The 20183-nt window shown below is 40.3% G+C and overlaps 1 protein-coding gene and 1 long non-coding RNA gene across 13 annotated transcripts; both read left to right on the top strand.

Moving 5' to 3' along the window:
• Nucleotides 1–13751: 13751 nt before the first annotated feature.
• LOC133723210 (uncharacterized) lies at nt 13752–14276 on the top strand. Its single transcript, XM_062150025.1, has one exon. It carries the CDS (start codon nt 13752–13754, stop codon nt 14274–14276), a length of 525 nt encoding a protein of 174 aa, XP_062006009.1.
• Nucleotides 14277–15977: 1701 nt separating this feature from the next.
• LOC133722615 (uncharacterized) lies at nt 15978–19941 on the top strand. 12 transcript variants are annotated; one of them, XR_009852866.1, is made up of 6 exons: nt 15978–16225; nt 16319–16692; nt 17646–17898; nt 17961–17997; nt 18131–18314; nt 18468–19941. It is a non-coding gene; the product is annotated as an uncharacterized LOC133722615 (long non-coding RNA). The 12 variants fall into 12 exon arrangements; XR_009852872.1 differs by having other exon boundaries at nt 15982–16225; nt 16319–16417; nt 17735–17898; XR_009852868.1 differs by having other exon boundaries at nt 15982–16225; nt 16319–16417.
• The last annotated feature ends 242 nt before the right edge of the window (nt 19942–20183 follow it).

The following is a 20183-nucleotide window of genomic DNA, read 5'->3' as shown; positions in this document are numbered from 1 at the left end:
ATGGTTTGATTTATTTAGTTTTCCACTCACGTGGGTTGCAATCGAGGGTTTGGCTTAGTACTCCTCCTCAAATACTTTGTGTTTGTAGGTCGCAGTCAAGAATAGAGCTTGGGAGGCTCCAATCCGAGCCTAGGAGGCTCTTTTATTGTAGGGAAAATATGCGAACTGTACCCAACGTTTGTTTCATTAGTAACTTCAGTACCACAACTTTAATTAACGGCTTGATCGTGACAGTTGGATTGGATATATATATATATATATATATATATATATATATATATATATATATATATATATATATATATATCAGATTAGACAAGATCTGAACTCACCCAAACGCTGAGCTGGTTATTCGACCCGAAAACCGCAATGGCGACCTAATGATTTCTCCATCGTCCGACCACCTCCAGGCGTCTTATAGGGGTGGTTCAACTCGTCTCAGCAGTGCGATGCAAATCCAAGCATTTTCTTCTTCGAAAAGCCATCAGAAGCAGTAGGATGAAGCCCTAAAGCTTCTCGGGTTCGCCATTTGGTTTTCCGTTTCCGACCTTTTCTCAACGTCTCACCGGTAGCCACAGCTTCCTCTCGACATCCTCGAATTACCTGTGGTGTTGAATTGTTCCAAAAACGAAACAAGAGAGAGAATTGCATGAGAGAATCTTTGGTGGTGTAGCCAAGTTTTCTTGTTTTTCCTGTTAATGCTGGTGATCTGGTGGTAGCCACATCCTGTTAACGCTGGTCCTAGCTCGGACTGCTACTGAAAGGATTGTAGCAGTAACGTCACCTGTCAAGTGAAATATAAAGGGCATCAGAGGGGAGACCGCAGTTGGCGGTCTTCTCTACTCTGATGCCTAAGTCAGTCAATGTATTTATGTTGACAAAATAACGTTAGGTAAGTAATAAATGCGCAATGAATGAGGAGAGAAGAATGAACCTTTTATAAATGAGGGAAACACTGATGTCTTTCTTGTCTTCGATGTAGGACTGATATGCATCAGGCAGCAGCTTGTGATGCTTTAGAGAAGAGACTTTGGTGCGGCGCGTGAGGGTGCGTCAGCTGTGATCTTGGCCCGACCCTGAGATCAGGTGACAGCCCGTCTGATGGTGTTCCCGGGGGTAACACACTTGACGGTGTTGGCGCCACTGGCGATAGCATGGACATGGTCCGCTGTAGCTAATTATGCTTGGGCAAATTCTTATGTAAGTATAAGTCCCCCAAGTCCCCAGCTAAGGAGCACTATCTTGGTTGGGGAGTTGCCTAGCGCTTTGAAGCGTTAGTTCAGCTAGTCTTGTCAAGCATGGACAGTAGAAGTTCGGAAGCTAATTTTGTTGCTTCGAGCTTTTCGAACTTTTGTTTGTAGTAAGCTCTGAGGGAGCGTTTACTTATTATTTTGTTAACACAACTTAATTTGTAAACTTGTGTAATGTAATATATGACTCTAAAGAACGAGTCTGTATTAACATTGAGAGTTTGGAAGTCAGTAATACACTATTGGGTTCGTATTTAGGATCCTGGGAGAGTTGTTTCTACGTAGGGTGGTCCTGGGTACTTTCTGAATATGTTAGGACGGACTTCTTCAATACCCCTTACATTGTCTTGGTTAATTTGGTTACTAGCGCTAATTCCTAGGGTACTTGCATTGAGGTTGTTGTATGGTAGCCTAGCATGGCTTGATATTGACGTGGCCCTTATAGGCAGGTCATGAATTGTATGATGATTGTTTCTACTGAAGAATACGGAACGAGACTAAGTGTGGATCATGAGAGGGAGAGAGAGAGAGAGAGACACAAGCATGTATAGTGGTTCACCTTGCCCTTGAAGCAAGGCTACGTCCACTTAGATATTGTACTATGTAGTGAGGCCAAGTAGCCTTTGATAGTGATACAAGTGAGGGGATCATGGATCCATCCCTTCTAAGAAGGGGAGGACTTCCCTTTATAGCTAAGGGAAGTCCCCATCTATTCTATATTTTTGATGTGGGATACAATGTACATATTGCTTCTCTTGAAGCCTCTTGGAGAGCATGGGAGGGTGGCCTCCCTATGAGGTACCGGCCGACTTCCACCATAGCGAGGTAGCTCGGGTGTCGGAGTACCGGATGCATGTTGTAGGCGGGACTAGCTATGCCGCGGGGCCCACCTAAGAGGTCATTGCTTATGCTTGGCGGTATGTAGTATAAGTGATATCAACAAGTCCCCCAAGTCCCCGAGTAAGAGGCGCTTCTTGGTTGGGGAGTTTAAATATGATGCCGCCAAGTATAAGTGATGACCTTGTTTGAACGCTATACCCATACTAGTCCCCCAACTCCGTAAGTAAGAAGGGACTCTACGGGTATGTTGGTGCCCCGGGGCCCTCATCAAGCTAGTACCTGCAAATAAGATGAGTGCACACAAAGCATATTGATTGCGCCAGGGCAATCGAAGTGACATTTGAGTCAAATGCATCGAGGTGCATGAATGTTTATGTGAGATGCATGTTACACAATGTGTGTATGCATATATTATGTAATGTTTGACATACGACGTATAAGTTGAAAATGTATGTGTTATGATAGTATAACGAAGTGCATATGATGCATAGATGTGTGATGAACACGATGACACATAATGATATGTAATGTTGTATGCCCGTGATGAACACATGTTAGGACCGGGAGTGTAGTTACTCGCCGAGTCCCCCAAGTCACGTAGAAAAACAGGAATTTGGATTTAGGCTATGGCTAAGAATGAAGCTCCGGTATCGAAGTAACCATTGACAATACTAGCGAGACTATGGCGTGACCATGATAGTCCCCCAAGTATAGGTTAGAAGAAGGAACTCTAACTTACTTAACCCGAACGTATAAGCCATAACCCGATTGTTTGGCTCATGTGTAACGGGAACATAAGAGATGAGCTCGCTCATGTTGAGCGGGTGTGAGTTTTGTCCTATGGTCTTATTAATGGGATGTAAAAGAAATTTAATTGTTGCGATCAACAATAGGTGAAAATTTTCAATATTTCCATTAATAGACCATAACACGAAAGTATGAGCGTGAAGCTCAATGATAGTCCCGGTCGGGCACTATCTCCACTTGTGATAAGTGGTATGAATAAGTCCCCCAAGTGTACAGAACGCTCGGGAGGTGAGATGATTCAAAAAGCAAAGGATTGGACCTTCGCTTACCCCGCCTCCGGTACCAAGTGGGATTTTCTGAGGGCTTGAGCCTAGGGTACCCGATAGGGTAGAATGAGGATTTGGGTCTATGATACCCGGAAGGGTAAATGAGGACTCGAGCCTCTGATACTCGGAACGGTAGAATGAGGACTTGGGCCTCTGATACCCGGAAGGGTAGAATGAGGACTTGGGCCTCTGATACCCGGAAGGGTAGATTGAGGACTTGGGCCTCTGATACCCGGAAGGGTAGAATGAGGACTTGAGCCTCTGATACCCGGAAGGGTAGGATGAGGGCTGAGGACTTGGGCCTCTGATACCCGGAAGGGTAGGATGAGGACTTGGGCCTCTGATACCGGGAAGGGTAGAATGAGGACTTGATGCCTCTCGTACCCGATGGGGTAGCATGAGGGCCTGATGCCTCTCGTACCCGATGGGGTAGCATGAGGGCTTGATGCCTCTCGTACCCGATGGGGTAGCATGAGGGCTTGAGCCTCTGATACCCGGAAGGGTAGATTGAGGACATGAGCCTCTGATAGCCGGAAGGGTAGAATGAGGACTTGATGCCTCTCGTACCCGATGGGGTAGCATGAGGGCTTGATGCCTCTCGTACCCGATGAGGTAGCATGAGGGCTTGATGCCTCTGGTACCCGATGGGGTAGCATGAGGGCTTGATGCCTCTCGTACCCGATGGGGTAGCATGAGGGCTTGATGCCTCTGATAGCCGGAAGGGTAGAATGAGGACTTGAGCCTCTGATACCCGGAAGGGTAGAATGAGGACTTGGGCCTCTGATACCCGGAATGGTAGAATGAGGACTTGATGCCTCTCGTACCCGATGGGGTAGCATGAGGGCCTGATGCCTCTCGTACCCGATGGGGTAGCATGAGGGCTTGATGCCTCTCGTACCCGATGGGGTAGCATGAGGGCTTGATCCTCCTTAACCCAATGAGGTTGAATGAGGGCCTGTAGGCCTCGTTTACCCGGTGGCGTGGCCCCGGGTAGAATGATGGTTGTAGCCTCGTAACCCCGTTGGGGTGTCCGGTGGCTTTGGCCTCCGGTACCCGGTGGCTTGGCCCCGGGTAGAATGATGGCTTTGTGCCTCGTAACCCCATTGGGGTATCTCGCTCGGGGCGAGGATTTTAAGTGCCGCATGTTACACTTGCCTAGTGTCATATGTATATATGTAGCAATTTAATTGATGAGCAATTAAATTAACCTTTGACACTAATACATAGGCATATTAGATATGATATCGAAATTATCAAATATTGTAGACATGCTTAGATTATAGAAATTGTTATTTGAAGCATGTAAATCATTGCATTAGCACTAATTTTAAAGTGTAAATGAGAACTTATCTGGAGCCGTTCGAAATTGTGTAAGTTGTGTATAAATCGGGGTTGGCCATGCTTAGGACTCCATGTCGACTAGGAAGTACCCATAGTACACTTGCTTTGTTTATATAATAAAGGTTCCCGTTGGGGTAAGAGTGCCTTGTCAAAATTAAGGAAGGAAGTGAGTAGCAATTTATTCAAAATGTTGAATTGACTAATTAATTGACCATAGAAATATGGAATCGATTAAGCCGTTCTTAAAAGAATTGAACTGAGTATGCTTAATATATAGCCGGTACTGATCACAATCAATGTATGAGAATGTTAATCATAGATGACTGTGCTGGGGCCATGCATTGAGTAACAATTTATCCAAAATCAAAGTGCTTGAAGAAGTAACATAAAGAAAGAAAGCAAATGTGCTTAATTAAACTTAGGTTGTATAGTGTGGCGATACCACATATAAATAAAGCAAGTGTGCATGATTGGTGTGCAAGTGGGTACGGGATCATGCTTGATAATTAACTCAAGGTGGCATGAATCACATGCATACTTCTACAAACATGAACCACGTAGGGCTGAGTAGCCACTCATGTATAAGAGATTATATGAAGTGTTATCATGCTATTTGATACGTGGCATCAATTGAGTAGATTAGCAAATCGTGTCTATAAGGAATTCATGACAAGTATCTGTAGTACTAGAACTATATTGTTTGCATGCATGTATATCTGGAAGTTATCGTATGCTTTAGTAAGCTGTTTATCAGAATCGAAGTGAACATGCTGAGAGACATCATATATAACTGAAGCATGTTTTGAGCTTTTTATAAAAGACAGCAGAATGAAAGGCTTATCTCCAGGAAAGTGGCCAAGCGGGTGCACAGAGTAGATATGTTGGTGCCCAGAAAAGTTTTGTTCAGATAAGTGTAGAACAGAGTTGCGTTCCAGAAATGACGTTCCCGGGATTCCAGCCTCTATATGATGCCACCGGTATGTGTCGGAGATGGGATCAGTGACCGTCCTGGTGTCTCCGGGAATGGTTAGTGCTGGAAGGAGGAAGCTATCAGGCAGGAGTCCTGAAATCATTAGGGTTGGTCGACTCAGACCTTGTCATGTGGATCCGGGACTATGACACCGAGAAGTGCGTTGAGTTGCTGAACGGGAACTGGACGTGCAGGGTAGATCACCTGCTTGAGTGGTTGCAGCGGGACTAGACTCGGTGGGTGTCCAAAGTAGATGCTCCATGTACAGAGTAGGTGATGAATGAAGATGAGTTGGTGTGGGTACCGCCAGAAAATTTGTCTGCTTCAATGTTGCCGCAGAGATGGGGATGTTGGAAGAGGACCAAGGGTGGGATCTTCTCAATGAGTCCCGGTCGGGTATTCCAAACCTCGTCAGGTCACCAAGAGTTGCAACACCGTAAGTATGCTGGAAGAGGACAGAGCGGGATCTTCTCAACAAGTCCCGGTCGGGTAGTACTGATCAGTGGACCTTGGTTGTAGAAATGACGAGTACGGTGATGAGCTATGAGGGTGCGGGGTCTTGCGCGTACCCGCTCACTTGTGTTCCCGGATGACTCATAGTACCTGTACATGACTCTTGCTCAAGGTCGGAGGTTCATACCCAAACATAGGGCCCCTCCTTCTAGCGCCAATGTTTCTACTGAAGAATACGGAACGAGACTAAGTGTGGATCATGAGAGAGAGAGAGAGAGAGAGACACAAGCATGTATAGTGGTTCACCTTGCCCTTGAAGCAAGGCTACGTCCACTTAGATATTGTACTATGTAGTGAGGCCAAGTAGCCTTTGATAGTGATACAAGTGAGGGGATCATGGATCCATCCCTTCTAAGAAGGGGAGGACTTCCCTTTATAGCTAAGGGAAGTCCCCATCTATTCTATATTTCCGATGTGGGATACAATGTACATATTGCTTCTCTTGAAGCCTCTTGGAGAGCATGGGAGGGTGGCCTCCCTATGAGGTACCGGCCGACTTTCACCATAGCGAGGTAGCTCGGGTGTCGGAGTACCGGATGCATGTTGTAGGCGGGACTAGCTATGCCGCGGGGCCCACCTAAGAGGTCGTTGCTTATGCTTGGCGGTATGTAGTATAAGTGATATCAACAATGATGATGATGATGATGATGATATCTATAAATTCTTGGAAATAGCTCTTTTATAGTTGAAAAGGTCATCCATTATGCAATTCAGCAAGCAGTACAATAATGACTTGCCCGTTAGGGCTGTTAGAAAAAGCCATTACATACAGTAGTACACTATACTAGCACACCCCTCACCCAAGTATACTACTCAACACACCCACCTTTTATGGTTAAGCGCAAAAACAAGAAAACATAGCCACCCCAAGAACATATAAATAACCAAGAAGCAGCTTGTTTCTTGTCGATCTGTCCCACTCAAAAAAAGAAAATTGTCCTATGCTCCCTTTGTAAAAGAGAAGACAGGCCCAATACTAAGATAAAAGAGTAAAGCCAAATAACTAAATAGACCCAAGCCCACAGAAGGAATGCCCAATCTCCAGCCCAACTTGGAGAAGCCCTAGTAACCTCTGCCCCAGCAATGCCGCCACCGCCGCCAAGTTCACTTCCGTCAGCCACAACTTTGCCACCCTCTGTGACCGAAAGTACACCGCCATCACCACATGGGGTCAACCCGGTGCACCCCATATATGCCAAAACCAGTTTCAAATCCCCCAGTTCGATTGCCGGCGATAGTACGTAGCAGGGGAATACCCAAACCCGTTGGACCAGGCTAGATCAGAAGTAAGCGCGCCCTTAACGACCTCAAAGCACCGTTGTCGTGCGCAAGATGAAGATGACCACTTAAAGCTACCATGGATGAAAGACAACAGATCCGGCCTTCTACCTGGATCCCACCCTTCCCAGCAACCACCATCACCAACTCTGTCCGTCCAACCAATGCTCAGTTTTGTTGGCACCGCTAAACCAACCACGCTTGAGCGACCTCTGTCGCTTACGAGCAGTAAACCATTGAATAACTTGGGAGCAACAATTGCAACCAAGATAATGAGGAGGTCGAAGCTGGAGGAAATCCCCATGAAAGGAATAGGCTGAGGCCTAAAGAATTGTTGTTGATGGCTGTCCACGATAAACCCTAGTAGAGCGAAAGTGCTAGGTCAGAAATTGGAAATAGCTTAGTTCTTCCCACATTTATATGTTTTCTAGAGTGAATTATGGGATTCATTCTAAACTGTTACGGTATATAAAATTTTACTGACCCACTAAAATTAATTTATAAACTGATAATATATTTTACATTTTCGATATTATGAAGCATAGAGTATATCCAACATGTCGGTGAGCTATGGCCTATTGATACGAACGGAAGATAGACCAAACCAAAGTACAAAGTCAAGGCCCATTTACAAAACCGGCCAACCCATTTTTATTGATCCACACAAATCCAAATACAAATCCAGTACACTGTGTTCGACTTTATGTGGTAAACCAGCCATAATTCGCAAGCATACGAAGTCGAGACTCTAGATGGAAAGAAAGCATTATAGTTTAGGGAAACAAGTTGTTCAAATGTACAGTTTTTGAAAATTTGCCACACGTGCAGAGGCATGTTGAGAATGTAAATCTCACATTAAAAAAACAAAACAAATGAACATTGCAAATGTATTTTACTGTATACATGGAAAACAGAATAAATTCTGCCTCATGCTTGAAGAATACAAGCCTGATTAATGGATCGAGCATTCCACACACCTAGCCCCACCATTAAATCGCTTACCATCGATGGAGGGGACAAACGTACATTTTAGGTGAAACAACCAGAAAATTAAATGGTTTCTAATATATATCTCATCTGAGAATCACCTTAACCGACCATTTTGGGCATTGCCAACGACTTCAGCTCAGATTCTCAGAATGCATTAGGTAAACCCCATTTCTTTCCTAGCTGGATCGTATAACAAGCTCAATATTATATAAGTCTGCTTGTATGAGCTATATCAACTTCACAGAATTAGGATTCTTGAGGTTGTTTATATATAAACCGTACTAGAATGAATTAACCTCTTCAGTAAGTTGCAACTATTAATTATTACTTTTCCAACATGATCATGATCATGAGCTGCAATACGAAACAACCTTTTGATTATCAAAATTATGATATAGCTAGCAGAGAGAACTTTTTTTTTTTTTTTAATCTAGATCACGGTATCTGTGTTGGGAGTCATGTCAAAAAGCTTCTTCCCCCTGACCACCAAGAGAGAGAGAGAGAGAGAAATACAAACTCTTATATTGCAGATTTCTTTTTCAACAATCATCAGAGGGGTATTACTGAAGTGCGATAATCAAAAGATTAAACAGGTGGACTTGATTGCCCCTATTAATTGCTAGTCACTAATCTTATGTAAGGGTATCTGATTCCCTTGTTTGAGTGTTGAAGATATATCCTAAACATGCATATGGACTCCGTTCTACTTTTGGAATATATCTACTTTAAATCCTGATTGCCAGCATATTGATCGGATTGAAATGCTGTTCAGATCATCATAAAGATTGCTGATGAAACTATAGAATAATTTATAAGACCCTGAAAGGAAGCTAAATATATAGCATTAATCAATGGTGATCGATCATGGCGAAAGTGGAAGAATATATGCTAGCCATAGCCAGTAAGCCAGCCAGCATGTAAAGCCAGGAAGCAAGTAATCGTAACTATGAAGCTTGCACCTCTTTATGACATGCATCAAACTTTTACAATATAGAGAAACAAAAGAAAAAAACAAACAGGCATGCACCCTGCTCCAGATCAATTTCATCTTCAGTTCAAAAAATTAAAAAAATAAAAATTAAAAAAATTTACATTATAATATATGCTTCAAGCTTAATCTTGCATTTACACATCGATCTTTATTACTTCGTTTTTGATACATGCATCTACATCTTTTCTATCTAATCTGAATAAATTAATATAATTTTTCTTAAAACATATACCCATATTAACTTACATGTCCTTTTCTCTGGGACTTCAAGCTAAAAGCCAATGATTGAAAACACTTCCTGATATTTCTGCTTTTATTCTTTTCTTGTCTGGAATTATGTGTCAAGCTAGCAAGCCAAGATATATGTCACGCCCCTGATTTTTAACACAATTAAAAATCGATATATAACCCCATAATTATACATGCGTGAACGTTCAGCCATCAATACCAAATACCTGGAAAACTTTTTCCCTTTATACAACATACATATTGATGCCCTGAACCCACTATGTCAATATTGACCCGCCCACAGAGTCATATATTACATAAGTTTACGAATTAAATTGTCTACAACAAGATAAAACGCAAAAACTCCTCAGAGTTTACTACATAGCGGAAGTCATAACAATGGCAAGGCCAATCAATTTTGCTTCCTACCTGTTCTGTTGCCAACAAGCTACCTCGGCTTCAGCCCCGATTATCCTACCCTGCAGGATTAACCCCTACACCGTTGGAATGGTGCACCGGGTTGTCACACAACAAACCCGGTAAGCTTTTGCAAGCCCGTATGAGTAACTCGAAACAACTCACACCAAATCACAACCACAACCACACTTAAAAATCGAATTAAGTAAAATCAATAATCCCTGCATTGAAACTTAGTTCAGGAGATCACATCAGAACAACAATCCAAAAAGCAGTAATCCCTGCATATAACTTAGTTCAGGAGATTACATTAAAGCAATCGATTCAAAAAGCAATAATCTCTGCATATAACTTAGTTCAGGAGATTACATTAAAACAATCGATAAAATCATAGTAATCCCTGCATAGAAATTTAGTTCAGGAGATTACATTAAAACAAACAATCTCAGTTTAAACATTGTTCTCAAAACAACTCACACCCAATCACAGGAGAAAAGTCCGCACAAGTCACGTTTCAATCGAGAAACCAAACACACTTTAATCCCGTAAAACACGAAATAAAGGAGAACAACTCACACTTTATTTTCCTTCAAATCGAAATAAAAGAAAGCAACTCACTCCTTGGTTTCTTTTAAAACGAAACATAGAAAACAACTCACACCTTGAATTCTATCAAAATAACATAGAAAGCAACTCACTCCTTGATTTCTATCAATCGTACCATAATGTACCATAGAAAACAACTCACACTTGAATTCTATCAAAATAACATAGAAAGCAACTCACACCTTGATTTCTATCAATCGTACCAAAACGTACCAATTCGTACCAAGTCGTTAATAAGGAAAACAACTTACACCTTGTCCCCTTAAAAACCGTTAATAAGGAAGCAACTCACACTTTGTTCCCTAAAAACACGTAATGTCATGAGTTATCAATAACCAATTCCCGTTACCCCATGAATTACCTAGATGGCAGACAGACTAGAGCTCTAACTGAACGTAACCACTCGTCCGGCCAAAGACGTGATTACCTGATATTCTGCCCAAGGTCATAGACCTTCGTTCCTCGGGCCGCACAGTCCCTTGGAGCAAATCATTAAAACAGTCGCACAGGACTCAAAAACATTACACAAATCTCACGCTTTTCAAAACAATCGAAATCGACATTTCCATAATCATTGTTTTCCGAAAAGCCACAAAACAATAAAAAGCATCATTTCATGCATATTGTTTTCATACACAAATCTCAACGCTTTTCAAAACAAATCAAATCAACAATTCCAAGTCATTTGTTTTCCAAAAGCCACAACCCAAAACAATAAAACGCATCATTCATGCCTATTGTTTTCATAAATCCACAACCCACTAAAACATATAGTTTGCAGTTAAATCAATAACTCACAAAACGATAAGGTGTTCCGTTCCAAAATGAACCTTGTGAGATTACTCACCTCGAAACTCCCGCTGCGTCTTCAATATAGAACAAAGCAGCCAATCCACAAAATAACCGTCCAAATACTTCGCCAAGTACCTAAGGAAGCACAGCTCTGATTCAGTCAACGAATCACAAGGAATAACGTTCGAAACCCTAAATCGAACCAAAATTCCCAAAGTGACGCCAATCGAGGCGAAAACGCATCCGAGACCTCCCAAAGTCTCCGGAATACATCTACGATCGATACGTCCAAACCACAAGTCGATCGGACGCTCAGATCCTCACGGATCGAATAAATCCACCGGTATGAAACCGTAAAAATCATAACAATTTCATACGAACTCCAAAATATGCGTATTATATATCAAAACGCTCGTATCGACGAGTAGAAGACATATAATACCAGAAACAGTCTCATACACCGCCGGAACGCCGCCACAGACGGAGGCGCACCGCCGCCGGCCAAAACTCATTATTTCACAAAACTCCCAACATCAAAAAGCTTCATCTAAGCATGCTTGTGGATTTTCATAACTAGCTCAAAGTCAGAAAACAAGCTTAAGGGATCGAAAAATACCTCACAAGCCGTGAACAGTAATCCCAACTGAGTTGAACCGATTTCCACGTAAACCGATCGAAACAAACACCATAGATCGATCAAGGAGCCTCCCACGAACCCAAAGATGGAAGCTTGAAGCCTTGACGTCGCCGGAACTGTGTTTTCCGGTCGGGTCCGAAAACACTAGGCTGCACCACCTTTCTCCGTCGCACACAGTAAGAATCGACGTTAGAGAGTACCACAGGGACGACCAGACGGAGGAGGCGATCCCATCTGGAAATTTTCGTCGCCGGAGACCGCCGCAATTGGCAGGAAAAGCCGGGTCGGGTCGGCCGGGTTCGGGTCGGGTCAGGCGGTTTTCTTCGATTCTGAAGGTAGCAACCGAGAGAAAAGAGAGAGAAAGAAAGTTTCCAAAAACAGAAATCAGGAATTATGAAAATATTTTCGGAAATTCCCTATTTATACCAAAATGGAAACTTCTTCCACTGGCCATAACTTCCTCATACGAACTCCGATTTCCGCGTTCCACATGTCCACGAACTCGTATCGACGCGCTCTACAACTTTTGTGAAGGAAATTTCCGGAGAATCTCAACGTATCAAAAGTCAACCTTTGCAAACCCCCTAAAGTCATACTTTCCGAATAAAAATTCGTCCGAAACACTTCCGCTCCATCCACGAGCCACGAAATCGTCCAATAACCACAATTTAAATTCCGGAAAAATCCTCGGAAAATAAATACGAATTTCCGGGACATCACAATATATGAATGTTGTTTCACAATTTGGTTCTCTTGAGCTTTCCTCGATCTATTGGGAATTCTAAACTAACCCTTCCTTATTGAATGTGATAGACCTTGTAATTTGGTTCTCTATGATTCTATGAATGACACCGGTATTGTCTCGCTACACTTTTAGGAGAGGAAAACTTTACTATGTAAGATACTGTTCAACATTTTAGACATGCATTAATTTTTTCGAGTTTGTCTACGGTACATTAATATACTGATACATCAAGTAGACTAGTTTGATTCAGATGTAGACTGACTTCATTCATTGGTATACTAATTTAGGACGACTTTACTTGTTTTATATCGAATTAAGTTTACTTGATGTACCAGTACATGAATGTACCTTAAAACTTCCTAACATTTTTAATGTAAGAGTAGAATTAATTCTCTTAATTTTCTTTTGTTTATTCTTTATATGTTATTAATGTTATGGGAGCCGATAACTGATTGTAAAGCTAGCTAGGTGCATGATTGTAAAACATAAACAGGTGGATCGAAAAGAAACGTCAACAAGAAAAAGATGAGCTAGCTAGCTAGGTCCCCTCATGGCATGGTTATGTATGCATTTACAACTTCCACATGCAATTCGCTTTCAGATAGCTAGCCAGCATTTAATATGATGATCGATCATATATATATATATATATATATATATATATATATATATATATATATATACGATACGATACGAAACATTATATATGAAAATATATATTATATAGCCTCGCTCTAAATTAGAGGCTCTCTCATGCTGAAAATAAATATGAATAAGATCAAGTCCCTCTCTCGATCGCTTTCGTTGCTCAACACTCATAACTGCTATATTACCTAATAAGGGGGCGGCGAGTTGTGGCTTTATACCAATTCCATGCAGCAGCCCCCAAACGTAAGCCACAAGCTCTTTCTAAGCCTCAAGCTAAAGGTACCCACTAGCGAAGCATTGATCCACCCTAAACAACCACCCACTACTGCTAGTACGATACTCTTCTACCTAAGCTACCGCTTTAAACTCTCACTCCCTCCTCGTCTTTCGACCATTTCAGCTCTTACAGGAAATTAACTGATCAATCCATCAATGGCATGGCCTCCACGAAGTTGGAAGTGCTCTCCCCCACTTGCAGTTATCATGCTGCTGATCATTTTGTCCATTTCAGTTCCAGGGAATTCAGCCGCAGTCACTGTCACTTCCGATGAAAAGAACCAACAACAAACAGTGACAGTTTCGTCCACTCAGAAAGAAGAAACCGACACTTCTACTACTACTGGAGAAATCAAGTGTGGAACATGCCCTTGTGTAAACCCTTGTCAACAGCAGCAGCAGCAGATTCCACCACCTCCCCCACCGCCTCCGCCACCAAAGACCACTAGTTGCAGCCCAGTTTTACCTGCAGCCCCAGTATTATTGGCGCCGCCGCCTCCAAGGTTCATTTATGTGACGGGTATTCCAGGTGATTTGTACAAAACAGATACTTATGGATCGTCCTATTCCTATGATTTTTACTCGGCCGCTGCTCCACCGCCATATCCAAATGTGATCATCACGTTGCCACCTGCCTTGCTCCTCGTCTTGCTCATGGCTTTTGGGAGGATGCTACTCTAAATAATTTATTTCTAGTTGCATATATATTCATGGCCGGTAACAGAACTTTGTGAATTAATTAAGCTAGCTAGCTAAGTAATTCCACTAGCTGGTCTCATCTAGCTGTTCCTTTATATATTTTATCCATCGCTTTTGTTGTCCTCGCAATAAGTATGACCTAGTTATAGTCTGATCTTAAAACACCTCATGTAAGGTAAAAAAAAGATTCTCCAATTCTATCTCATCTTGTTCATATATGTGCACTTCTTTCATCTACCTTTCTCAATATCACATGACAAAATGCAATCTATATTGAACTTCCATGCGTTTTGAATCTGCTCTGCAATGCTTCTAATTAATTAAGCTTCATTTTAGATTGATGTGACAAACTAAAAACAAAATTACATCTTCTAATTAGGATATATTCTTTTCGATACGAAAGGAATATATGTCAAAATGGAAAAACCGAAGTCCTTTTTATGTCCTTTACTATGAAAATCCGAAGTCCATTTAACGTCCTCTACTACCAAATGGTAGACCCTAGGATAGCAAATAACGTATCAAATCAATTAGAAATAAGTGACTTTACTATTGAAAAGAACTCTTTGTTCCAATGATGATTTGCTTTGGTATAAAGTACAGAAAAACATAATCAAATGAGCAAATTTGGAGGTCCCAATAGAAACACTCTTCGAACAATGTTGAAGATATAAGGATTTAAGAGGATCAAAACAACCTCCAAGTACACCATAAACTGTCATCTATAGCGGCAAAAAAATGATATAGTATCATGTCGTAGCGTTTTAGAAAACGCTATGACAGGCTCGCTATGGCGGGTCGGTTGCTTTAGATAGCGTTTCCCAGAAACACTATCTATAATCCGTAAGCATAGCGTTTACAAAATGCTACTGATTAGTTTTTCATAACATTTTTGAATTGCTATAAAAATACCTTCCATAGCATTTATGAAATGCTATTAGTTTATTAGTCATAGCAATTATAAACTGCTATTGTCTGATATTTAATAGCTTTTAGATAACTACCATAAAGTTTAATGAATGCTATAATTCTTCTTTGATAGCGTTTTGCCAGTTGTCTTTGTACATTTATTATAGCATTTCAATAATGTCATCTAAACATTTGTGTCGAACTGAAAATAGTTTCAAATAATGACAACCATAAAAAAATAATTCATTTAATGGTTCAAAATGATACATAATTAATTTGTACTGAAAATAGTTCCAAATAATGACAATCATAAAAAAATAATTCATTTAATGGTTCGAAATGATACATAATTAATTTGTAGCATACAAGAAATTCAAAAACTGGTCCAGCCAACAAGTTGTGTCTTTGGATCCAATATGGACTACATATTGAAATTTAACAAACTACAAAAACATAATCACTAATTTACTACATTACTATTTAATTGAGGGAGCTCATCATCTTCAACAATGGGGTACTACAAACACTACTAGAATTTTGGCCTTAGACATCACGACAATTACATCGCTGAGGAATTCACGCGATGTAAAAAAATGTCATTAACATCGATTCCTCAAATACCGATTTCTATGCATATTACTGACATCGATATTTACTGTTGACTGATGTCTAAACTTTGTTTTAAATTTTCGCAGAATGGCTGAGCGGCTAAGTTAAATTTTTTTTAAAGAAACGCGGGGATGAAAAGTTGTTTCCCACACTTATACATATTTGGACTAAAATTGACTTAAGACTGCCCTAAGCCCCTAACTATTCGACAGCTTCCTTCTCCTCCTCTTCGTTCAATCGTTCTACACCTCCGACCAAAACTCTCATCCTCTTGGTTCTTCGAATCCAACCAGAACTTGACGCCTCGTCCTCCTTCTTTTTCGCGTCACACTAGCTCATCTGCTCTAAGACAGTGAACAGGATCGTAGATCGAGGCCGCCGTTTGGGAGAAACTTTGAGCTTCTGAGTCATAGGTAATTCACGAATCTGTTCAGTACATGTCTTTGAAGGATTTGTGAGTTCTGAAATCACCGATCTGAGCTTTTGTTTCTTAATTTGCTTCCAAGGATTTGTGTTTCATCTACCGAGCCATTCTTCATTGAGCTGGGCAAGTTCGAAGCTTGGTGACCATGTAACTGGAGCTTTCTGGGCATTCTTTATCTCAGGTTCGCTCTTTCTCAATTCTTCTCATTGTTTGTGACTGATTTGGGAAACTTTGGGGCTTTTGTTAAGTTTTAGGTTTCGGGTTTTGCAAATTTTGGGGCTTAAACTTCCAAACTTTGATGGACCCATTTCACCAAACGTAGCATACATGTCCTTGAGTGGTCCGCCAATGTCAAATTTTGCTTGTTTATCAACTAAAAAGCTTCACATTATCGATGTGATTTGCTTCAAGGAAGGTGCATGCTTTTGTGTTTGAGCTTCACCGGTGGCTTCGATGGTAAAGTTTTAAGCTTTGAGATGAGTTTTGATGTGGGTTTGGGTTGTTCTTATTCAGCAGTTTCTGGGTTGCTTCTGATTTTGTTCTTTACCTACTGATTGTTGGAATCTGGATTATAATTGCTCTTTTAGGAAAGCTGTTTAGAATTTGTTGTTTGTTGGGTTTATTTGAGGCAGCTCTGAACTGAACTGGGGTTGTCCATACTGGTCTTGGATTTTGTATCGGCAGACATGTAGGTGTTGTTTTATATATGATAAGCTCCGGTAGTGAGGGTAAAGCATGTTTCTTTTGATGTTATGTATTGAATTTGAGATATGAAATTGTTATGTTTAAATCTGTTTCTCTTCAGAAAAAAATGCAATGAATGTTTGGTAAGTGTAGGATTGTGAAAACTATTCCTCTGGGTTACAGAATTTGGTGACTAAAGTTCTCATTGATAATTTCTAATTTTGCTCGTGGAACTCTTCCAACGAGGATTCTCATTGCTTACGCTGAAAAAGTCAAGGGAATTGATTTCCCATTGACTCCACTCTGCTAACTGAATTAATGCTCTCAACTCTTACTCAAGAGTCAAAATATTGGGATCTCCTTGGAATTTCAGTGAAATAAATATCACTTGGTCTTCCTTAGAATCCTAAATCTGTTTGTTCAAACTTCTGTTACAAATTAATTTTCCATTTATGTCCGAAACACAATGCATTTTACTTTTTTCCAGTTTGACTGACTACACTGACTTTCAGTGCTATTATGTTTAAGCTCTTCAAAAGCTGAAAAAAAAAAAAAAAAACTGAAAACAATGAAGATTAATGCATGCCTTTTGGGGAAAATGACCAGTCCAGACTCTTTATTTTCTTTCCCATTTGTACTGAATTATCAATTTGATACCAGCTATTCTTGGGGCATCTAAATTAGCATAATTATCTGCTTCTCAGTTTATCTTTCTCTTCTTGCAGTTAATCCATTAGCTGAGTGGGTGAGCGAGAAATTGATTTACAAATGGAACTTTGTGTCTCTTTGATTCTCTTTTTGATTTCTCTGCCAGCATTTTTGGCCAAAGATGTTGGACATGCTAGCATTGTAGTTGATGGGACAGTAGCTACTGCACAGGTTGATAACAATTTTGTCTGTGCCACTCTTGATTGGTGGAATCATGAAAAGTGCGACTACAACCACTGTCCTTGGGGATCGGCATCTGTGTTAAATTTGGTAAGCAATCAGAGATACCTGTATTTGGGTCTTGTCTCATCCTCTGGTTTTCTTTTTACCAGAGCTTGTCTCATCCTCTGCTTGCCAAGTCAATTCAAGGTTTGTCTATCCGTAAATTTGTATTAATAAGATTGCATCACTTAGACTGTACTGGCTATTTAAAGTAGAGTCAAGTGTCATTGGCTAGTATCTACAAACTAAATTTACTCTTTTACACGGTATTTTGATATAGCTTTCAATCAGTTGAGGATCAGAATTGGGGGTTCCTTGTAAGATCAATAATTGTATGGTGTAGGAGATTTGAAATATCCTTGCCATCCTTTTAGAAAGCAGAAGGGTGGGTTGTTTGGATTTTCTACAGGATGTTTACCTATGAGTAGATGGGATGAGCTTAACCATTTTTTCAGCAAGACGAGGTAAAATATATTACTTATGAACTTTCTTTACAGAAGCGAAAACATGAAGAAAAGAAAGTTGGACTGTTGCCCTTACATATCCTTTGCTGATCTGAATTATGTGGTCTAGACTTACTTGTACTGTGACTTACGATCTGTATCTTACATTTTCAGGCCCCTTGTCACATTTAGCTTGAATGCACTGTCAGGGAGGCACCACAAAGGCGCGGATGTTTGGGTTGGAGATTAGGACTCTAGCAATGCCTATGATTTTATTAATTATACAGTTTTGAAGGGCTACCACATAAATTCATGGGAGTTGGGTATGATTATGAAAAGATATGAACATCTTTCTTGCCACTTGTTTTGTTTTTGCTTCACATATATTCTTGTCACATCTTTCATGTAGTCAGGGGACTCTGTATGGTCATTTTTTATTCTTCTGATGTTAAACAGCCATGGTCGCCTTCAATGACATAGTGTCCACTTTAGTCACTCTATAGCTGTTTCAATCCCTCACACATTGTTTCTTGTGCAGATCATGGCATCTAGTTTAAGTGGACTTACTGTTGGAGATCCACTCCCTGAAAATCTCATGGAATCTCCTGCAAGGTCTGAAACCATGTTTTATGCAAGGTAACCTTCTGCATTTTTCCTCCTCACTTCATGTCCTAATGATGCTGCTCAGCTTAATTACTAGTCCACCTTTGACTGTAGTAGCTTAAATTTGCAAGAATGTGATAATATTTCTTAGTATAATGAACTCAATCTTGGTCCTTTGTTCATGTCATCATGTGATAAAACAGCAGGATAATTGCAGTTTGGGTCATATATAGGTAGTGCTACGCAACTCTTGAGAGAGGTGAAGTTCAATTTATAGCTGTCCCTGATCTTGCTTTAAATTAAATTTGCCTACTTTGAAGTTTTCTGGAAATGCAGATAACATAGTAGTAGCATGCACGGTCTAGTCTGCACGTTTAGTATCTTATTCTCTTCTCAAAATTACTCTATTTGCATACTAGTATGGATTTGTTGTTGTTGGAAGATAGAATCTGTCGAATCGTCTATGTTTTCTGTTTAATTGCTGAGTTAGTTTACAAATGAATGGCTTGAATAAGAGTATATCAATATATACAGCTGGTATGGGTCTCTCATAACAACTTGCATTTAGCTCTTTCACCTTAATATTTTGTACAGGCAAACATCTTCTCAATGTTTCAGATTACCTGTTCTTTAATGCAGGTGTGGACTTTGGCCTATGCCACCCCTGTGTACTTACTGTTAAGTCATTGCCCTCTTCTTTAACTACTTTTTGTGATTTGAAGTTGCAATTTAAGTGGGTATCTGTGAAACTAGTTCTCCAACTCATTGGCACATGTTTTTGCTAGGTTCATTTGCAGCTACACCAAGGACTGGAAATTCAAGTTACAAGTATTTTTATCTTATAACAAACTGCTATTTTTTTTTCTCTTTTTCTTTTTACTGTATCTACAAACCTTTTTTGTCTTCATATGGTTTATTTAGGAGACTTCAATCTTGTTCTTTTCTTTTACTATTGTATATGGAGAAGTTTAGGCCATATGTCCCCTTCTCCCTACTCTTTGTACAATTTTTATCAATAATATTAATGAGAATTTTCTTTTGCTTACCACTGGTATTCTCATTGTGATACTTTTTTAGTAAAGAAACTGATTTAGTAATCACTTCTAAACTAGAAATTGAAGCAAAAAGAATGAAGACACAACAATTTGAAATAACAAACTGATGTTATAAATGACTCAGGACATCAGTTCTATCTATAGAACATATGTCTAATACTGATATATAAATCAATTTCTTATGTAAAACGATGTCATAGTAGGATACAAAATCAGTTTTTTATAAATCAAA

This window comes from Rosa rugosa, chromosome 7 (assembly GCF_958449725.1).
Source record: "Rosa rugosa chromosome 7, drRosRugo1.1, whole genome shotgun sequence".
Classification (NCBI taxonomy): domain Eukaryota; kingdom Viridiplantae; phylum Streptophyta; class Magnoliopsida; order Rosales; family Rosaceae; genus Rosa; species Rosa rugosa.
This window is presented reverse-complemented; position numbering and strand designations above follow the sequence as displayed.